General features: G+C 36.1%; 2 protein-coding genes and 2 long non-coding RNA genes across 12 annotated transcripts, besides 11 other annotated features; 2 read left to right on the forward strand and 2 right to left on the reverse strand.

Moving 5' to 3' along the window:
• Window positions 1-494: 494 nt before the first annotated feature.
• Window positions 495-939: a mobile genetic element.
• Window positions 940-1,302: a mobile genetic element.
• Window positions 1,303-1,388: 86 nt separating this feature from the next.
• On the reverse strand, window positions 1,389-11,237 carry CG2201 (uncharacterized protein). Of its 6 annotated transcripts, none has more exons than NM_001038843.3 (8): window positions 5,653-5,931; window positions 5,161-5,267; window positions 4,651-4,978; window positions 4,437-4,589; window positions 3,339-3,730; window positions 2,765-2,833; window positions 2,260-2,683; window positions 1,389-2,197 (listed from the first exon to the last, which is right to left on the reverse strand). In NM_001038843.3, the coding sequence occupies exons 1-8, from the start codon at window positions 5,779-5,781 to the stop codon at window positions 2,135-2,137; spliced, it is 1,665 nt and encodes a 554-aa protein (NP_001033932.2). In that variant the 5' UTR covers window positions 5,782-5,931; the 3' UTR covers window positions 1,389-2,134. The 6 variants fall into 6 exon arrangements, with proteins under 6 accessions (NP_001033932.2, NP_001286125.1, NP_724348.1 ...); NM_001299196.1 differs by lacking the exon at window positions 5,653-5,931 and adding an exon at window positions 10,523-11,237 and having other exon boundaries at window positions 1,923-2,197; NM_165386.3 differs by lacking the exon at window positions 5,653-5,931 and adding an exon at window positions 10,523-10,784 and having other exon boundaries at window positions 1,923-2,197.
• Window positions 2,925-3,114: a mobile genetic element.
• Window positions 3,958-4,190: a mobile genetic element.
• Window positions 6,422-6,633: a mobile genetic element.
• Window positions 6,798-6,844: a mobile genetic element.
• Window positions 7,762-7,855: a mobile genetic element.
• Window positions 7,857-8,564: a mobile genetic element.
• Window positions 9,394-9,515: a mobile genetic element.
• Window positions 11,238-11,835: 598 nt separating the features above from the next.
• lncRNA:CR43148 (long non-coding RNA:CR43148) lies at window positions 11,836-13,347 on the forward strand. 2 transcript variants are annotated; one of them, NR_048035.1, is made up of 1 exon: window positions 11,836-13,347. It is a non-coding gene; the product is annotated as a long non-coding RNA:CR43148 (long non-coding RNA). The 2 variants fall into 2 exon arrangements; NR_048036.1 differs by having other exon boundaries at window positions 11,836-12,545.
• Window positions 12,269-12,346: a mobile genetic element.
• Window positions 13,348-13,465: 118 nt separating the features above from the next.
• On the reverse strand, window positions 13,466-17,089 carry Df31 (Decondensation factor 31). Of its 3 annotated transcripts, NM_165388.4 has the most exons (4): window positions 17,042-17,089; window positions 16,824-16,933; window positions 14,999-15,366; window positions 14,017-14,914 (listed from the first exon to the last, which is right to left on the reverse strand). In NM_165388.4, exons 2-4 carry the CDS (start codon window positions 16,847-16,849, stop codon window positions 14,757-14,759), a joined length of 552 nt encoding a protein of 183 aa, NP_724350.1. In that variant the 5' UTR covers window positions 16,850-16,933; window positions 17,042-17,089; the 3' UTR covers window positions 14,017-14,756. The 3 variants fall into 3 exon arrangements, with proteins under 3 accessions (NP_001027388.1, NP_724350.1, NP_523614.1); NM_001032217.3 differs by having other exon boundaries at window positions 13,466-14,914; window positions 16,824-17,089; NM_078890.4 differs by having other exon boundaries at window positions 16,824-17,089.
• On the forward strand, window positions 15,619-16,133 carry lncRNA:CR44993 (long non-coding RNA:CR44993). Its single transcript, NR_124415.1, has 2 exons — window positions 15,619-15,743; window positions 15,808-16,133. It is a non-coding gene; the product is annotated as a long non-coding RNA:CR44993 (long non-coding RNA).
• Window positions 17,090-17,981: 892 nt separating the features above from the next.
• Window positions 17,982-18,309: a mobile genetic element.
• Window positions 18,310-18,488: the final 179 nt, after the last annotated feature.

Raw genomic sequence — 18,488 nt, forward strand, 5'->3', positions numbered from 1 at the left:
CGCAGCAGCATCGATAGCACCGTAAATAGATGGACGTGTCCGACGTCGCCGTTCTATGAACTATATTACTGAAATATATATGATGTTGTATTAAATTCTTATATATAAAAATATACATAAAGGCGGCAATCCAGAAATAATGCGGGATTTGTTACCATTTATCCTCTATGCAAATGCGAGACGAGAGTATGCGGCTTCATTCAACCCTCATGCGGCTCTGAACAATTTGGAAAAGGTAGTTCTGTGTTTATAAAAATATTGTAAAGCGGCGTTCAATAACATGAAGACGGACATAGCATATAAATATATCTTAAATATATTTTAATGTTAACCCCGAGATAGATATCGTTCATACACAGCCGCATGTAAAGCTTGCAGGAAAACAATCTCACAGATTTACAAACAATGATCTAAAACCCATTGCCATTATATCAAGAGAACTTGAAGAAAAAATAGTATTATTACAGATAGCGCAACAAACATGACGATCTTTTTATACCCGTTACTCATAGAGTTAAAGGGTATATTCGTTGAAAAATAAGTAACAGAAAGAATTAACCTTTTCCGACCATATATATATATATATATATATGCAGTATATATACATACATATTCTTGATCAGGATCAATAGCCGAGTCGTTCCGTCCGTCCATCTGTCCGTCTCTCTATCTATAAACGTCAAGATCTTAGGAACTATAAAAAAAAGGTTAAGATTAAGCATACATATTATAGAGACATAGACGCACCGCAGGCTTGTTAACCCATATTGCAACGACATCTCTAACGCCCACAGTCTTGTAAAAAACTTTTTGGCACGCCCACTCTAACGCCCTAAAATCACCCAAACCTGCCACGCCCACATTTTGAAAAATTGTTGGGTATTACCTCATAATTTTATTAGTCGCTTAAATTTCTATCGATTTGCCAAAAAACATTTTGCCAAGCCCACTCTAACGACCTAAAACCGACCAAAATTGCCACGCCCAGATTATTGAACAATTTTTTGATATTTTTTCACAATTTAATTAGTCTTATCAATTTATATGGATAAGCCAAACAACTTTTTGCCACGCCCACTCAAACGCCCAAAAATTCCACGACCAGATTTTTAAAAATTTTTGGATATTTTTTCATAATTTTGTTAGTCGCTTAAATTTCTATCGATTTGCAAAACAACATTTTTACGCGCCCACTCAGCGCCCTAAAGCGGCCAAACCGGTTACACCCACATTTGTTTTTGCATTCACACTAGCTGAGTAACGGCTATCTAATAGTCGGGCAACTGGACTATAGAATTCTCTATAGGTTGTTAGTTGCATTAGAAAACATATTCGAGGTGAAGAATACAAGGAATTCAATCTTAAATATATTAAATTAACACCATGTCTTAAAAGCGGGCTCTACATATCTGTATCCTTTATTTATTTATTAACAATATGATCAACAAATTTTAAGTCTAAAAACAAAAAAGTATTAAATGGAACAGCTTTTAATGTACATAGAAGGCTAAGGCATTTACAAATGTCGAATTCATAAAATCGTAAAAATGATTACTAAAACTGCTAAAACTTTGCTCTAAAGAAATTATATAATGTGGCAAACGGTAAAATTGCAAAAATTGTGAATATACTCTATTTAAATGTGGAACAAGCCTGTGTTTATTACAATGTTAAAGTTGGATGCTGCCTGTAATACTTTTCATCGAATCTGCTGGTAGAGAAAAAATTTCGTACCAATTTCGCAATAGAAACAAAAATTCTTTTTTTTATGTTTTAGGTTAGAACGACATCAGTAAATATCCTGGAATTATTTGACGACCCTCGTGTACGTGCAAATTGCCAAGGACAATTCAAACTAAGTAAAATTGTTGTCGTTGTTTTTGTCTGTACCCTGTCTCACGCAATTATCACAGCAGTATTTTCAATTATGTAAAATAAATTATTTATTACAAATTTTAATAGTCTTTTAAAGTAGTTCGATGTTATTTAATGTTTTGTATGAACTATTCAAACATTTTTAGTTAAAAATATTTCTAGACACGGACAAAGACGGACAGGTATTGCAAGGTCAATTAAGTCTAGGCTAGTTAACTATGGTTCTGATTCGATTTATATAAAGGTTCAGATATTTGTCTTAATTAGCTTGATAAGCTGCCTTTAGCTTTTGATATTCCAAAATTCGAGCAATACCATATTCCTGGAAAATATGTGAACATTTAAAAAAGTACCTTTTATAAAAACCACTCTAAGATTACTCACCCAATAACCAAACTCAATCGCCGATGTGACATTAATTACGGACCAAAGGCTCCAGAACAGATGAGACAGCATTGTAAAGAACTGAATCTCAGCGTCTACCTTCATCAACTCCTGGCCAGTGATATTATAGTTCTCGTCATCGTGAAATTTCTTTAAATAGTTTACAATGAAGTCGCGCCGTTGCTGAACAGTTGCGCAGTTGCTGGAGTTGTGGTAGAAGTAAGGGAACTGTGGGTTAGTGTAGTCGAAAGTCCACTCAATAAAATGATTGGCAAGATCATAGCCACGGTAGTTGTAGGCACAATACTCAAAGTCGATGATAATAAGATCCGGCTCATTATCGGCCATGAAGCTGGAATCCAGGGCTGAGTCATTCGTAGTGTCCAACTCCGGGCATGGTGAAGGCGACACGCTACGTGATTTGCTATTCGACACGAAGATTTTTTGAATAAAATTTAACGGGTTATCAGTTGACTTCGCTCTTGAACGATCGTGGTATACTTACTGTGTCTCCGTATCCGATATATTGCTATTTCCATCAAGGCTATCACCCAAAGTTTCGTCGAAGTTGGATCTGTAAATTAAATAAGTTTGTATATTTTCAAATTTTATCGCAATTTTTGTTGGCCTTAATTTTTTGATACATTAATATAATTTATAAATATAATTTAAAACAAGAGATAATGCAATAGTCGAGTTCCCCGACCGGTTCGGCGGCTTTAGGGCGTTAGAGTGGGCGCGGCAAATCGATAGAAATTTGCATAACTGATAAAATACTGAAAAAATTTCGAAAAATGTTTCAAAAGTGTGTGCGCGACAGTTTTGGGCGGTTTGTGGGCGTTAGAGTGGGCGCGGTAACATGGGTGAACAAAGTTGCGCTGCGTCTTTGCCTCTAGAATCTGTATTCTATCTAGTCAACCTTACTTACTACGAGTAACGAGTACAAAAAATTTCAATTTGTATTTAATTTTCAGGTAATTGTAAATGGTTTAATCGGTAATACTTAATAAATGTTAGGAGTCCTTAATGTATTCAAATAGATTAAACAGAGAGCCAACAATTTGTGTAATTCAACCCACCTCAGGCTACTGATTGACTCCCGGGGGGTCCGTTCGTTTTGACCAGCTGACGGTTGTCGCATCAGAATATTACCTTCTTGCAGATCATTATGACAGAACACAACTGGATAATCTCCTTCATCGATAATCGACCTAATCCAGGCCATCTCTTGAACGTAGTCAAAGGTCCGCATCAATTCCATTTGCTTCTTCAGTACCGAAGATTTTTGATTCGTTTGGACACTGCCGTTAACAATGCTCTCTAAACCGGAAACCCAACGCTGCATACAATTCCAAATCCAATCGGGCTCCTTAGACATGGGTATATTAAGACTGTGGATCTCACCCATTTTCTCAGCCACTCTCTTTAATATTCGTTGCTCTCCCAATTCTGCTGTGGTCAAAGCGCGTGCCTATTGGAAATAAAGCAAATTTTATTTAATATCTGTTTATTTAAATTTATTGAATATTTGGATCTTATTACTCTTTTACTCTTTACTCTTTAAGGAACGCCGAATGTAGTTTGGTTTTAATATTCGTTTGAAGCCACGAATAGATACACAATAATTAAAACTATTTTGAAAAGAGATCTTTTTGAAACGTATATTCTGTTTTCCGTTACTCGTAGCGTTCAAGGGTATACTAGATGTAATATGTAACAGAAAGAAGGAGGCTTTTACGAACATATAAAGTATATATGTATATTCTAAACCAGGAACAAAATACGAGGTGTTCTGGCTATATCCATCGTCTATTGTTTTGTCAACGTCGAGATCTCAGTAACTACAAAGCCTAGAAGGTTGATTCCGAGACATAGAAGCAGCGCAAGTTTCTTTACTGATGCTGCCGCGCCCACTCTAACGCTCAAAAACACGTCTTGCCAAATTCTATAAGAATATCAAAAACTTATTGGAAACGCAGCTTTCTAATCTCGACCATAATTTAAAGTTATTTCCATATTATCTTTCTTGCATGCTTCTATCGATTTGCCAAAATTGAAAATTTCTGATAGGCGAGAGACTCGATAATTGCGTTCTCTCTTGTTAAGAACAGAAATGCGCAGAAAAATACATCTTGCTTAAGCTTTGCTCATTTTTTTTTTTGGCTTATTGACTATACCGGAATATATTGTTCAATACGTCCGCCCGGAAAGATTCCGTGCAGTTTGGGCCCATAGTTCCGTTCACTGAGAAGGGCGAAAACCACGGACTCGGTAATCATGCTCTCCAGGGCGTGATCACCATGGGTCTGACCATATATTCGCAGAAGGACCTGTGGGTGTATATCAAGGATTAGCTTTCAAAGAGGGTAACAGGTACTGTGGATGACCTACCTCACGGGGTTGCTGCTTGGGGGCGTGCAATCGTTTCGAAGAACTGCATTCGCGACTATTACTATCGCATCGCTGACGTTTGTGTGCTTGTGTGGCGCCAGGAGCTGCGTCGGCGACGTCATCGTTATTTATTAATTCCCTCGCCATCAATGTTACGCCCACCGCCTTGGCAGCCGACTCATCGTCGTGTATGAAAACTCCGCTTCTATTGGTCACAGTTGCGGTGGCCCCTATGATGTCTTCCTGCTGCTGTTTCTGTTCGTCCAGCTCATCGTAGTCATTTAAATCGGGAAGGCTTACGTAATACAAGAAATTTGACAGCCCGCCACTGCAAGAAAGGAGTTTTGAAAATATTGTGATGCAGCAGAGTCTTTTCCGTCTTCTAACAATTTACATTTCCCTTTTAAATTCATTAGATACATGAAGGAGCCTTATGATTAACTATCCTATTGGAACAACTACACAAGAATAAAGGCAATACATTTATATTTAATGAACTAGAGGGCTTACCTTATGCGCTTCACTACCAAACTCTCCGGAGTAACCACTTTCCAGGGCCCAGTTAGATAGTCTCGGCAAATACGCGCGGCCGCATGTCGAATTTCCTCAAGGGTGGCCTAGGTATTAAAGAGAGGGTGGAGGGATGTGTTTTAGAAGATACTTGAAAGAGAAAGAGAATCACAAAGAGAATCCCAAAAAAGATAGAGAGTAAGAGGCATAGAAATAAACTAAAACAATTCTGCCCGGTACTAGTGGTTTACTAAAAATAGTAAAAACAATTCATGAAAGAAAATGCAAATGCACTTAAAGGGGTAGATTACCAACAAAATTAATATTGATTAGGTAGGCGATGGCTAAAACAGTAATACTATTTAAAGCTCTATATTTAAATCGAGAATATATATATAGAATATAATATATATATATATATAGAATATGTATATAAAATATACATAAATATGTCTGTATATATACATATATGATTTAAAAAAAATGGCCTACATTGCTATTGAAATGCTGCCAGATATTTTCATAGTTGCAACGTTTACTCAAGCAACAATTTAGATTTTTATTATCTGGCTGCTGGAGGCGTTTGAGTGCTTTATTATTCCTAAGATTTCGCTGTTTCATGCTACGCGTAGTTTATCCAAATATTTATGTACTATATGATAGAAATCGTATTATATAAATTTAAAAAATGTAGCGAAGGCACACAGTTAGTCTTTTCGTTGAGCTCTTAGCAGTTAGTAGTTCCCAGCTGGGCGTACGAAAACAAACTGACTCATCGTTACAAAACCAAGACCCAGACGAAACAGAAATAAAAATCCCGTACCGCTCTCGCTCTCGCTCTCTCGGCGGCTGTATACGTTCCTTTTCTACGAACTAAGGACGCAGTCCCCACCCACCGTCCTCACCTTTCCAACGTTTAGGTAGAAACCAAACAAAACCACTACTTTGGTTTTTTACATATGTTGCGTGCAATAGCGAAGAATGAGGGTAGCAGGTAAAATAGCTGGAATTGTGTACCTGACGTACAACAAATGTTCTTATAATTCTTTGGTACCCTCACAAGCCAATTATGGAAGTTTCCACGCATCTTGACACACATCGAACATTTACAAGAAAACCCCCACCACACACACTCTTATCAAGACTGTTTGCTGTTGCTGTTGTTCTTATACCCGTTACTCGCAGAGTAAAAGGGTATACTAGATACGTTGATTACTTATGTAACAGGCAGAAGAAAGCGATTCCGCAGCGAAAATTTGTTGACTCATGTTGCCACGCCCACTCTAACGTCGACAAACCTCCCAAAACGGTCACGCCCACACTTTTAGGCCATTTTACAATTTTTTTTTCATTTTATTCCCCAGTATTATCTATCGATATCCCAGAAAAATTATGAAATTTCGCGTTCCCATTCCCACTAGTTGAGTAACGGGTATTTGTAAGTCCGGGAACTCGACTATAGCATTCTCTCTTGTTATTTCTTTAGTTAGGCAAAACAGAATGCAACGATAAATAAAACTGAAACTAATTTAGTAATGATTTAGTAATTTTGTAGCATGTTAAAATAAAGCTGTGAAACGTACGTATGGATGTTTTGCGCACTACGTACGTATGTTTTTAATGAGGTCGTCTTAATCAGCCAAATGAAGCTGGGGTCGGAAAAAAGGAATTTTTGAAATTGGAATTTTTTCCGACCTCAGCTTACTTGATCTGTTTTATTCGTATTAATCTTATTTCTTTGAAAATAGTTGCCACATTTTAACAATTTTTAGGTATTATATGTTTTACAAAGCTACAATTTCATGCTCAATGTTTTACGGCTGCTTGAATGAACTTTGCCCAGGCTTAAAACAAACGACCACTGCAACCAGATGCAAGCTTCTTATCTAATTCAGGGATCTTGACGTTTTGTATACAAATGTTTATTATATGTGTACACATTAATGGTTTCTATTAGATGCTTTAAATCGATTTGTTTTTAAAAATAACTAATTTATTGTCTCAACCTAAGATTCAAAAAATATTTTCATTAAATGCGTACGTAATACTACCACGAATTACGTACTTAGACATGTCCAACTTTACCTTATATTATTAAGCTTTTTATTCATTGGCCAACTTAAGTTGGAAAAACCTGGTAGCTCAAGAGCTTAGTCCACTCGCTTTCAAGCTTTTGGTTATTTAAGAAATAAAGTAAAGTAATTTCCATAAGTTGCGATCTATGTCATTAATTTTGATGGCTCTAAAAGTTAAATATTATCTTAATTTAAATGGTGGTGTGTACGTGCCAATGATAGAAAACATTTGATTGCTCTCAAAATGCCTTGATCGTTTTTTATGAGATGTGCTTTGTCAAAAAAACTGATTTCGAGAAATGCTTTTAAGTTTTTATAAAAACCATTTTTTCAGCTGCTAACGAGAAGTTGCACCGATTTGCAAATAGAAATCGGTGCAAATTTCTTAAAAGTTTAGTCGTGGCCGTTTTGGGCGGTTTGTGTCCGTTAGAAGGGGTATGTCCAAAATGTATAGCAAAATTTGTATTCCGATAGCAATTTGCAAGCCAAACAATATCACAAAAAATGAATATCTGTCTAATCTCTTCTTTCTAGCTTTTATAATTTCTGAGAACTCGACGTTCTTACGGACGGAAAGACGGACATGGCCAGATCGACTAGGATATTGATGTTAATTAAAACAAGAGAGCATGCTATAGTTGAGTAACCCGACTATCAGATACCCGTTACTCAGCTATTGTGAATGCGAACGAGAAATTTAATCATTTAAATAGACATTGGGGAATAAAATGAGAAAAAATTTATAATTGTTCAAAAGTGTGGGAGTAACCGGTTTGGCGTCTTTAGGGCGTTAGAGTGGGTGTGGCAAAAAGTCATTTTGCAAATCGATAGAAATTTAAACTACTAATAAAATTATGAAAAAAAAAATATCCAAACATTTTTTAAAAATGTGGGGCTTTCGAGTAGGCGTTGCAAAAAGTTTTTTTGGCAAATCAATAGAAATTTTCAAAACAATAAAATTAAGGAAAAATATCCAAAAATTTTTCAAAAAATTGTGACTGGGCGTGACAAAATTTTTGAAATTTAGAAATTTGCGAGATTAATAAAAATGTGAAAAAAAATCAATACTTTGTGCGGCTTGTGGACGTTAGAGTGGGCTTGGAAACATGGGTCAACAAAGTTGCACTGCGTCTTTGACTCTTAAATCTGTATGCTGAATCTCAAACCTTTATAGTTCCTGAGATCTCCAGACGAACTGACGGACAGACGGACATAGCTAGATCGACTCGGCTATTGATCCTAACCAAGAATATACATATGTACATATATACTTTATATAGTCGGAAACGCTTCCTTCTGCCTGTTACATACTTGTCAACGAATCTAGTATACCCTCTTATGTATAAATACACTTCAGACCGTCGGAAAGACGTCCTCCTACCTTTTACCCTACAAGCAAAGGGTATAAAACAGGTTTCTCACCTAAATGAAGTGCAACAGGTAAAAGATGGTTATTAAACACGAGCTTCACTTCTCGGTGATAACATTCATTACATGTTAATAAAGTTGAGAAAAATATTGTAGTATTTGCCAATATGTACTGGCAACTGGTACTGGTACTGGTACATTGAATAAGTAAAACTTAAACCCATTTTGCTTTTACACTACTTTAGCCAAAGTAATTGAAACGCATTAGTCTATTGTCTTCGCTTTAACCATACTAGCGCCACATGGACATAATCGGTCCCCAAATTGTACTTGGCCAATATATTTTTGCCATGTATCAGCATGATAAATATAATACTTTTTGTCTATTTGTGCACACATATGTAAGTAAAATTCTTCGGCTGCATCAATAATTTAACTTTCCCAATAAGTTCTCCCTCGATTCTTGGTGTAACCACGTTGGATTTGCGGTTAAGTTAAAAATACGACAGGGCGATAGAACTCTACGGGAAGTGGGTATGTGAAATGTAAGATGTGTATGTATGTACATGTAGCTGCGCAATATCAATAACAGGGACTTATAAAGATAATTTAGTTAAATGTGGGAAATATGATCTTACCGTCATTGGGATGTTAACTGCGCAATGACAACAATCCACCTTACTTAGTAACAATGTATAGCTAAACTATGTAATTCGATCGCACAACTTGTAGGCCAGGACGGTTAAATTTTAAGTAAGCGGCGCACGCAATACAAAATCGGAATATAAACAAGAGAGAATGCTATAGTCGAGTTCCCCGACTATCAGATACCCGTTACTTAGCTAGTGTGAATGCGAACGCGAAATTTCATAATTTTTCTGGGATATTGATAGATATTGGGGAATGAAATAAGAAAATAATTAAAAATTTTTCAAAAGTGTGCGCGTGAACGGTTTGGCGGCTTTAGGGCGTTAGGGCATGGCAAAATGTGTTACGGCAAATCGATAGAAATTTACATGAATAATAAAACTATGAAAAAATAACGAAAAATGGTTCAAAAATGTGGGCGTAGCTATATGGGTCATTAAACTTGCGCTGCGTCTTTATGTCTTAAGTCTGTATGCTGAATCTCAATCTCCCGAGATCCGGAGATCTCGACGTTCATACGGACGTCGCACAGACGGACATGACTATATCAACTCGGCTATTAAATTGATCAAGAATATATATACGTCATATAGTCGGAAACGCTTCCTTCTGCCTGTTGCATACTTTTCAACGAATCTAGTATACCCTTTTACTCAACGAGTAACGGGTATAAAAAGTACTGATAAGTCAATAAAGGAGATTGGTAACGGCAATGCACGAATAAGTGAGCGATCCACGAGGCGATAACAAAAATTTTCTGAGATTAAAAATCGACGTGGAACCGCAAAAATGAAAAATGGAATGCAAAACATTTATTTTTTAATAGGCTGTGTTGATTATAAGGCAGGTACTTAAAGACAATATACTTCCTACCTAGACCTTAATTTAGCGATAACATGCCAATGAACCATACTTTCGTTAACACACGACAAGGCAAATGACAAGAAGTCTTTATAAACATTGTAATGTTTGTAAGTGCGTGTAAGTAGCTTTACCATCTGGCGACCGAGACTGAAGTTCAAGTTTCGTCACGTGCTAAAAAATGTGTACAAACATACAAACATATGTACAAACATTCACATACCTTTACAATATAAAGATAAAAACATACATACGAAATTGGGCAACGATCTGAATGCGTAAAGCCCCAACAATAACAGAGCATTGTACGAAAGGTAAGGGGCAAAATTGGCGAAACACAAACTTTTAAAACCTTGGTGAAGCATTGTTAGGCGATGCCACTGATACCAGTCTCGAATATCCTTTCTTACCTTTTGCAGGTTGGTGGCCATTGTCCTTCGCTTTCTTATTTATTTATGGTATTTTAATTTTGGTAATTTAATTTTGGAAGCCAGGCACCGACAAATAAGCGGTGTCTGACAGCAGCACTTCAAAAACAGATTTTTGCGGTGAATTGGGCGTCACGTGGTTTTTATTATAGTGCAATATAAAATAACATTGAGTATATACGCAGTCTCCGTTAACGGTTTCAAAGCGCCTACTCACAAGAACGATTCAGATTCGACTACTTAGCACTCGCCGCCTTTGATCGGCGGCGCCATGGAGAAAAGCTCAGTTTTGGTGAAGCAGTAGCTGCGAGAGTCGAGTCGATATTCGGCTCTCTCTTACTCGATTTGCTACTTTATCTGTTATTAAGGGGTACTGCAACACTTTTGATCTGCTCTCGAATTTGTAATTGGGATGTTAAAACAATAATGAATCGAACTGCATAATAAATTTGAACTGAATTTCAACTACGGGCTGAATGATACAACTGTTGCTGGCATCTGGTTCAATGTGTTTCCTTTTTTTATCTAAATCGTATCTCTCTGGTATTTTCCAAGTCGATTCCGTATTAAAATAATACACAAAAGTTCGTGAACGTCAATATGACAAAGTATTTTAATATTTTAATTATTAAGTTTCACAATTTAAAGGTTGACGCTTAGCATGCATCTCTATGGACTGCAGTGTGCGAAGTCAACTAATATACATTCACGATGACAAACAAATAAACTTTAGGTCAAAGTAAACACAACAAAAGATAGTACTATAGCACTCAGCTATTGTTACTCAGCAAGCGGGAGTACAAATTAGACATTTCCAAATCCTCAGGCATATGAATACACAATACATAAATATAGTAATAAAATGAAAAACAAATACATTTTTTTTTTTTAATTTTTGGCTTGTGGCGCATGATAACATGATCCGATAATAAATTTCGTAAAAACTTTACGATTTCGATTTAAAATCGCAAAATCGTAAGAATTTTTTTATTTATAAAACGGGCACTTTTGAATGGCCGTAATGAAAAGTAAATGCCTGTTTTCTATCAAATAGGATTTTATTTACTAAGGGGAAATACGTGGTCTATTGATGTTTATTCCACACCATTACAAGATTATTCTGACATTTAGTTATTTTAGAAAAATTTTTTCTGACCTCAGATTTGACATACGATATTTTGCCGTCGGCAACAATTTTCGATTAAGACGTCACCAAAAGTTATCGCGAAGGTTGCCGTACTGTTGGTGAAACGAATAAGGCAAGTAAAACACTTGTATAATATATAAAAGAATTCATTAATAAATTTAAAGGAGGGACAAACGTGCTGATCGTAAATAATGCTATTTAATTTAATTACATAAATGGACAATGTCCAGTAAAAAAGTAATTGCGAACAACGGAATTAAAACTGTAAGGAAGGTGGCTGCTCTATTGTTTGGAAAACAGTTAAATAGCTGTTTTCTGTTTACAAAACATTCCAATAGCAAACATTTTGCAAAAACCAGAGCAGACTTAAAAACGAAATCAAAAGATTTGGCCACGATTTGCTACGATTAACGCAGCATTACTGATAGAAATTAACAAAACAAGCAGTGAAATAAAAAGACCCCAAAAAAATGTCGAAACTGTGGGCATGACAATATGCTCTGCGAAGGAAAATAAATTGAACATAAAAACAACAGAGAATGCTATAGTCTAGAAATTGGCAAGACAAACCAAACTTGCGCTGCGTCTGTGTCTCTAGAATCTGTATGCTTAATCTCAACGCAGCTTTTATAGTTCCTGAAATCTCGACGTTCATACGGCCGACAAAATATCTTATAAAATACATGCTTAATAATATGAGTACGTAAATATTTTCTTACCTGCGTTGCAAACTTATGAATAAAATCAATCATGTTTAAAAAGATTTCCACTCCTACAAGCCGACAAAAAATCGCGCGCCCACACCTTTGATAAAGATTTTTGGCATTTATTTTTTTTGGCTAGACTATTGATTCTGACAAAAAATAAAAAAAAAAACGTTACCTGATAAAATCTTTTCAAATAATCTTGTCTACGGATAAAGGGTAAAATAGGGTAAAGACTAGTATAAATTGGTATCCAGAAGGATTGGAAGATGGAACACTTCCCAGAGATTTATCGAAATTAATTTTGCAGAAACAACTGGGAAACAACTGTCAAATACTTGGGTATCTATCACGTTAGACAATAGGCTAAAATTCAAAGATCACATAAGTGACACAATCGAACAACTTAAAGCCATTATCTGCTCGCTTTATCCATTTATAAACATAAATTCCAGATAAAACATTGAAAACAAAATGTTCTGTTCAGGTCAATCTTCCAAGCACTATCTTTTTACGGTGCTCCAGTATGGTCAGAAATGGCCAAATGTCACATTAACCTGCTACAAATCAGACAAAACAAAATATTAAAACTAATCTTTAATCACCCTTGGCATCACTCAACAGCTCATTTACATAACCGAGCCAATATTGAAGTGGTTTATAATAGATTAATAAGATTGTCCCAAAATTTCTCTATTAAATGTCAAGAGGCTGTGCACCAGCATATAAATGATTTGACCTATCCACCTTAATTGTAATTTTTAGATAATAGCCTTTTTTAAGTGCTTAGATTTTTTTTCAATTACATAAAATTTTTTTCCCAATCGGTATAATATTTTCATTATCATATTATTCATATTGATATTAATATCTAAGTAGATAAGGTTTAATTATTGGCCTGTACTCTTATTATTGTTAAGGTTAAAATAAAAAAAAATTGGATGTCATTAAGCGTGAAATAAATGAAATGAAATAAAATTTTGCGGAGTTTATTCTTCATGTAATTTTAGCTAAAGTGTGAACTGTAGATTTGCCGTGTTTGTTTTACAGGCTTCTTAATTGACGTAAATATATGGGATATAATGTCATGAGTCAAGAGATTATCAAATATTAAATTTTCTGATTAAAATTAAACGAAAGTCCAAAAATACAAAAAAAAAAACAACTTACCGTAGGCAAAATAGTAATACTATTTGTAACGTTCTGTGTCGAAATCATATTACCTAAAATAGTTTACTTTCCACTAATATGTACTTGGACCGCACCCTACCAAGAAAATAATAATTTCTACTATTGGCGACAGCTGTTATTTGTGCGAATACAAACATGCTCAAATTAATAAAAGTTACGCTTACAGTTTGATTTTAATTTTTACGTTTCATTTTATTTTTTAATAATCTCGAATCTTGATTTTGCTGAATGCTGGATTTACTGGCCATTACCTTTCCTGCCCATTAAATCGTTGTTAAACATTGAACATTAATGAGAGTTTCGTCGCAGACTATTTCGTAGGCTTAGACAAGTAAATAAAATGTAATTGGGAATGTGAAATAGGTGGTACCTTGATTACAAATAAAAAAGGTACGATTTCGAAAGCATTTTAAAAATAAACATTTCAGAGTATTGCTGTAAAAGTTGTTTTTCGTACTTTTTATTGTTTCTATGTGGTAGTATTTTTTTAGCCGGTTGGCATACATTTTTCTGGGGTTGTTGCTGGCAGCTTTTTGTTACATTTTACTGAATTTTTAGTTTTACTTTGTTCGATATAAATATTCATACTCAAAAATAAGATACGGTTGTAAAATTAAAAATTGTAAAGGATTACATATGTTATTTTGCCGTAATTGTTTTGATGTTTTTCTTACTTAAAGATTTTGTTTGCAATTTGTTTCATTCGCTTCGTATTTTTTTTTACAATTATTAAATTTGACGCTTTTGTTTACAACTTTTATTCTTAAAACATAGAGGGTCTCGCATCTTAATTTCGCTTAATATTGTTCTCTTAATCCTTCGCTTTATATATATATATACTTTGCTTTAAAGTTAAGATTTTAAGTAAGTTTTTAAATAATAATGGATTTTTTGTTTTCGTTTGTTGCCGGTATTGTTGGTTGGTAGGTTGTTTGTTAGTAGAGAGAGAGAGAACCGGTACGCTATAAAACTACGCTCCCATTGCCGGATTGTTATTGGAGAATTGCGCCCGCCACCCAAGCAGCCACCCACGTATCACCCGCTCACAAGAGCGGAAAATGGATACAGTCCGGGTTCCTGGCGGTAGAACCGTAATTTCTGTGATTTGCTTTTTTTGTGTTAGTAAGTATTTAATAAGTAGATTACTGAGTTTGCTGCTCCGCGGGCGATTCCCTTAGGCGGCCACTTCGCTAGCCTCGGCCCCATTCTGAACCTCATCCTTTGTGCTGGCCTCATCAAGCTTAGCCTTTTTCTCCGGCGTGGCGACGGCCTCATCTGCCTTGGCTGCAGCCTCATCCACCTTCCGCTTTACAGCCTCAATGGCGGGAGCATCTGTAAGGCGATAATAAAAATTGAACAATAAGAACATGAACGTGGAAAATTTGTTTGGCATTGATATCATTGATATCATCATACCTGTTGAGTCACCGTTGGTGACCTCCTCGGAGCCATTCTCGACAGCAGGTAGAACAGCTTCGCTGCTCTCTTTTTTGGTGTCCTCCCCATCGGCAGCGGAATCCTCTTTTTTATCCTCGTCCTTCTTCTCATCCTTATCGGCGGCAAAAGAAACAGTGGGCTCAGACGCCTTTTCACCATCGACTGCGTCGGTGGGCTCGGTCGCGCTGCTGTCGGCGGCTCCGTTCTCCTTGGCTACGCTCTCCTCTTCGGCGCCACCGTTTTCTGTGATGCTCGCCTTCTCAGCTGCTACCTCCTCGGCGGCAACTGCATCTTTCTTCACAGCATCAACTTCCTCAGCTGCGACCTTCTCGACAACAGGGGTCTCACTGTGGGTGATAATCAGAGACGAAAGTCAGTATGCACTTATAATTTTTTCCGAAGGTGGCCGAACTGAACTTCGTATGCATAGCATTCTACTACATACAAAACTCTAAACAGTAAATCAATTAAAAATTATCAAAAACTAAAACTATTAATTATTAATTAATTAAATATTAATTGAATTTAAAAAAAAAAAAGAAAAATTTCAATATAGCGCCGGTAGGTAACGTTTATGTTTTCATCCTCCACTTTCTATTCATAAGAGCCCCAGGACGTTCGGAATTAAAACTAAAAAAAAAGTGCATTGTTACATCTGCCGGCGTTTTTCAAAAATGGGATCAACAACTCGTGCAAGCTGCGACGCAAAAGGAAGCGCGAAAAGGTGAGTGCGATTAGGCGGCACGCTCTTTTTCATATAAATGGCATATATTCATTTGTTATTTCAGTGCTCTCTACCAACAGATGAGAACAGGGTAGAACCAAAAACACGCTTGCAGACGTGCAAAATGAAAAGCGAGACCCGTTTAAACTAAAACGAACAAAGATAGAAATAAAAACCAGTTTTAATGGGATTAATGACAATATAGTCGTTTCTCTCGCACTCATCTACCAACAGATACTCGCCATCTGAGGTAGATAGAATTCTATAGGGCGAACAAAAAGAGAGTTGCAAAGTAGCAACGCTAAACGACAAAAATAACGGTCCAAACGATACAAACAGTAGCATAACGTCATACAACCTGCGTCTTTCAAAGAAAACCGGAACAGCCTTAGGCATGAGTTTTGTTTTGTTATGTATTATAAGCTGCAACATATAATAACTACTTAAAAAAAATATATACATAAGTGTTCATCGATAGGGAAAGAGGGAGTATTTTTGGTAATGCCAATATAGATATGCGTGAAAATTTATACTGTTAATTTCAAGCTTCGAGCTTTAAGCTATCAAATGGGTATAAAAGGCAAGCCTCGAAATTTGATGTCTGGTGAGAAACGCAGCAAAGCAACATACGAGGTAGCACAGACAGATGAAATGAAACAGCACAAGAAAAGAGCGGCAACTTGAATGCTGCACACGCATACACACACACATGTCTATAGACTTTTGCGCATTTGGCCTGTCGTCCGCATACACTCAACGCATTACTCCGCCGCTACACACACACACACAAATAATTCATCGTTGCTGTTTGCCGGCCGGAGAAAGAGCGAGAAGGCACCATGACGCCGCGCCAAATTAAACGGCGTCGGTTTTTGCGCGCACACCGTTTTGCCTTTGGCGGGAACGAGACAACTACATTAGTGCCAACAAGCGGTTTGCGTATATAGACACAGAATTCAAAAGAAAATTTCCAAATCTTTTCGGCAAATAACATAGATTTTCATTAGCAAAATTCGCTACAAGTCCATTGCTTAAACAAAATCCACAAACGTCCGAAAACAAGGCAAGCAAAGTACTCACTTCTTTTGCTCAGCCACATCAGCCATTTTGAATTACTGTTAGATATTACTTTTCAAACGCGAAGCGAGAAAACACGTTGTAACTGAGGGTTTTTGGATCACCAAGCACGCCTTAAATATCAGCACAAAGATTTTAAAAGAACGAAATTTTATCAATATAGTTTCCTCTTTAGTAGCTTTGCTAAGAAAGTAGCTTGGTTGCTGGAGATTTTGCCGTACAATTAAGAACGTCCACACAGTCACAAAGAAAAACGCCGAATGAGAGAGCGGTGAGCGTCGGACCGGCTTTTAAAGCGCCGCCCTGTAGTGTTGGTAGACGTCGGTAGTCCGCTTGCGATAGTTCCGCCTCCGGAAAACATATCTTTGTTTGTTATCGTTATCACCCGTTCTCTATTTAATTCGGAGTTAGCTTATGCTGATAGATTTTTACAATTTTATTTTAATATATTAAAGAGATGAAATATAGCAGTGACAAATATTTCAAAATAACGGTCCCCTAAAAAGGGCTGCCACCTTTTAACTATTATTTAGCGGCTACACAAATATAGCAGGTAAAATATTCAAATGCATTCCTATCCTTGTTTTTCTCATTGACCTGAGTGATTTTTCGTGTAATACACCTTCCCAATTCTAAGTTTTTTTTTTGATCCGGTACTCCTAAAAATTAAATAAACAAACACACAAACATGTATGTTCATATATATATATATACACATATCGTCATTTTTAAAAAATTCAAGCTTTTTATTAAATTACATCAATCAATTTCCTTGTAAATTACACAGTCTACAAGATCTTAAAAATAATATCTTAAAGATATGTCATATGTATGTAATCAAACACATAAAACCGACGGAAATAATCCTCACCCCTCTGAAAACATTTTCAGGTAGTCAGATATGCACGCATAAGTACGTACATACATACATATGTATAGTGGCCTTGTCTGCGTCCCTTGATCGGTATAATAGAAAAAAGAATTAGAGTGCGCTACCAGGCAGCTGGTAAATTTTCTGCTTCACTAAAATTTTACAATATTTTAGGCTATTGGCAAGGAAAACAATACACTAGGACTGAGATTCCATTGCCGAAGAACATAGACGCTATTATACATACATATAATTACAAGTTTTCAATTTTCATAAGTCAACATTTAATTTTAGGTCTCATGCTAAACTCCACTTATTGATCTATATTGATTGACGATCAATCCTCGGTCTCGAGCTTTTTTAATATGGACTTTGGGCTGTAAAATTTTAATGGGCTTTTGCAAAGACACTAGAATAATCTAGTGTCTTTGGCTTTTGGAGTGAAGTGCATTCGCTCTTGGATACAAGCGCTATTAGATTTTTAAGATTTTATTTATTGAAATTCAAACTTTTGCTTTCGAGCTTGTGAGTGTCGGCTTGGAACGTGAAAACATGCTGATTTAATAAAATTGGACAACGGATGTTTGCTTTACAGGTGGGTGATTTGTTTCGGGTTTTCGATTTCATCGTCTGTAAAATTTTGGGTTTATTCCATTTAGCCTTGCTTTGGGGTTGTTTCTTGTTTCTAAAATATAATTATAGGAACGAGGCATTCGTTTGTATTGAAAAGTCTTTACTTCATATAGAACCAAACATGGTTTAAAGATTGCCGTCAAGGAAAGTATGACTTCCGAAAT

This window comes from Drosophila melanogaster, chromosome 2L (assembly GCF_000001215.4).
Source record: "Drosophila melanogaster chromosome 2L".
Classification (NCBI taxonomy): Eukaryota; Metazoa; Arthropoda; class Insecta; order Diptera; family Drosophilidae; genus Drosophila; species Drosophila melanogaster.

Coding starts and splice junctions, on each gene's coding strand:
- Df31 (NM_001032217.3), bottom strand. CDS start 16,849: ATGGCTGATGTGGCTGAGCAAAAGAA. Junction 15,367..16,823: donor GATGTGGCTGAGCAAAAGAA/GTGAGTACTTTG, acceptor TATCACCCACAG/TGAGACCCCTGTTGTCGAGA. Junction 14,915..14,998: donor CACCAACGGTGACTCAACAG/GTATGATGATAT, acceptor ATCGCCTTACAG/ATGCTCCCGCCATTGAGGCT.
- CG2201 (NM_001038843.3), bottom strand. CDS start 5,781: ATGAAACAGCGAAATCTTAGGAATAATAAAGCACTCAAACGCCTCCAG. Junction 4,979..5,160: donor TTGGTAGTGAAGCGCATAAG/GTAAGCCCTCTA, acceptor CCTTTCTTGCAG/TGGCGGGCTGTCAAATTTCT. Junction 4,590..4,650: donor CCAAGCAGCAACCCCGTGAG/GTAGGTCATCCA, acceptor ATACACCCACAG/GTCCTTCTGCGAATATATGG.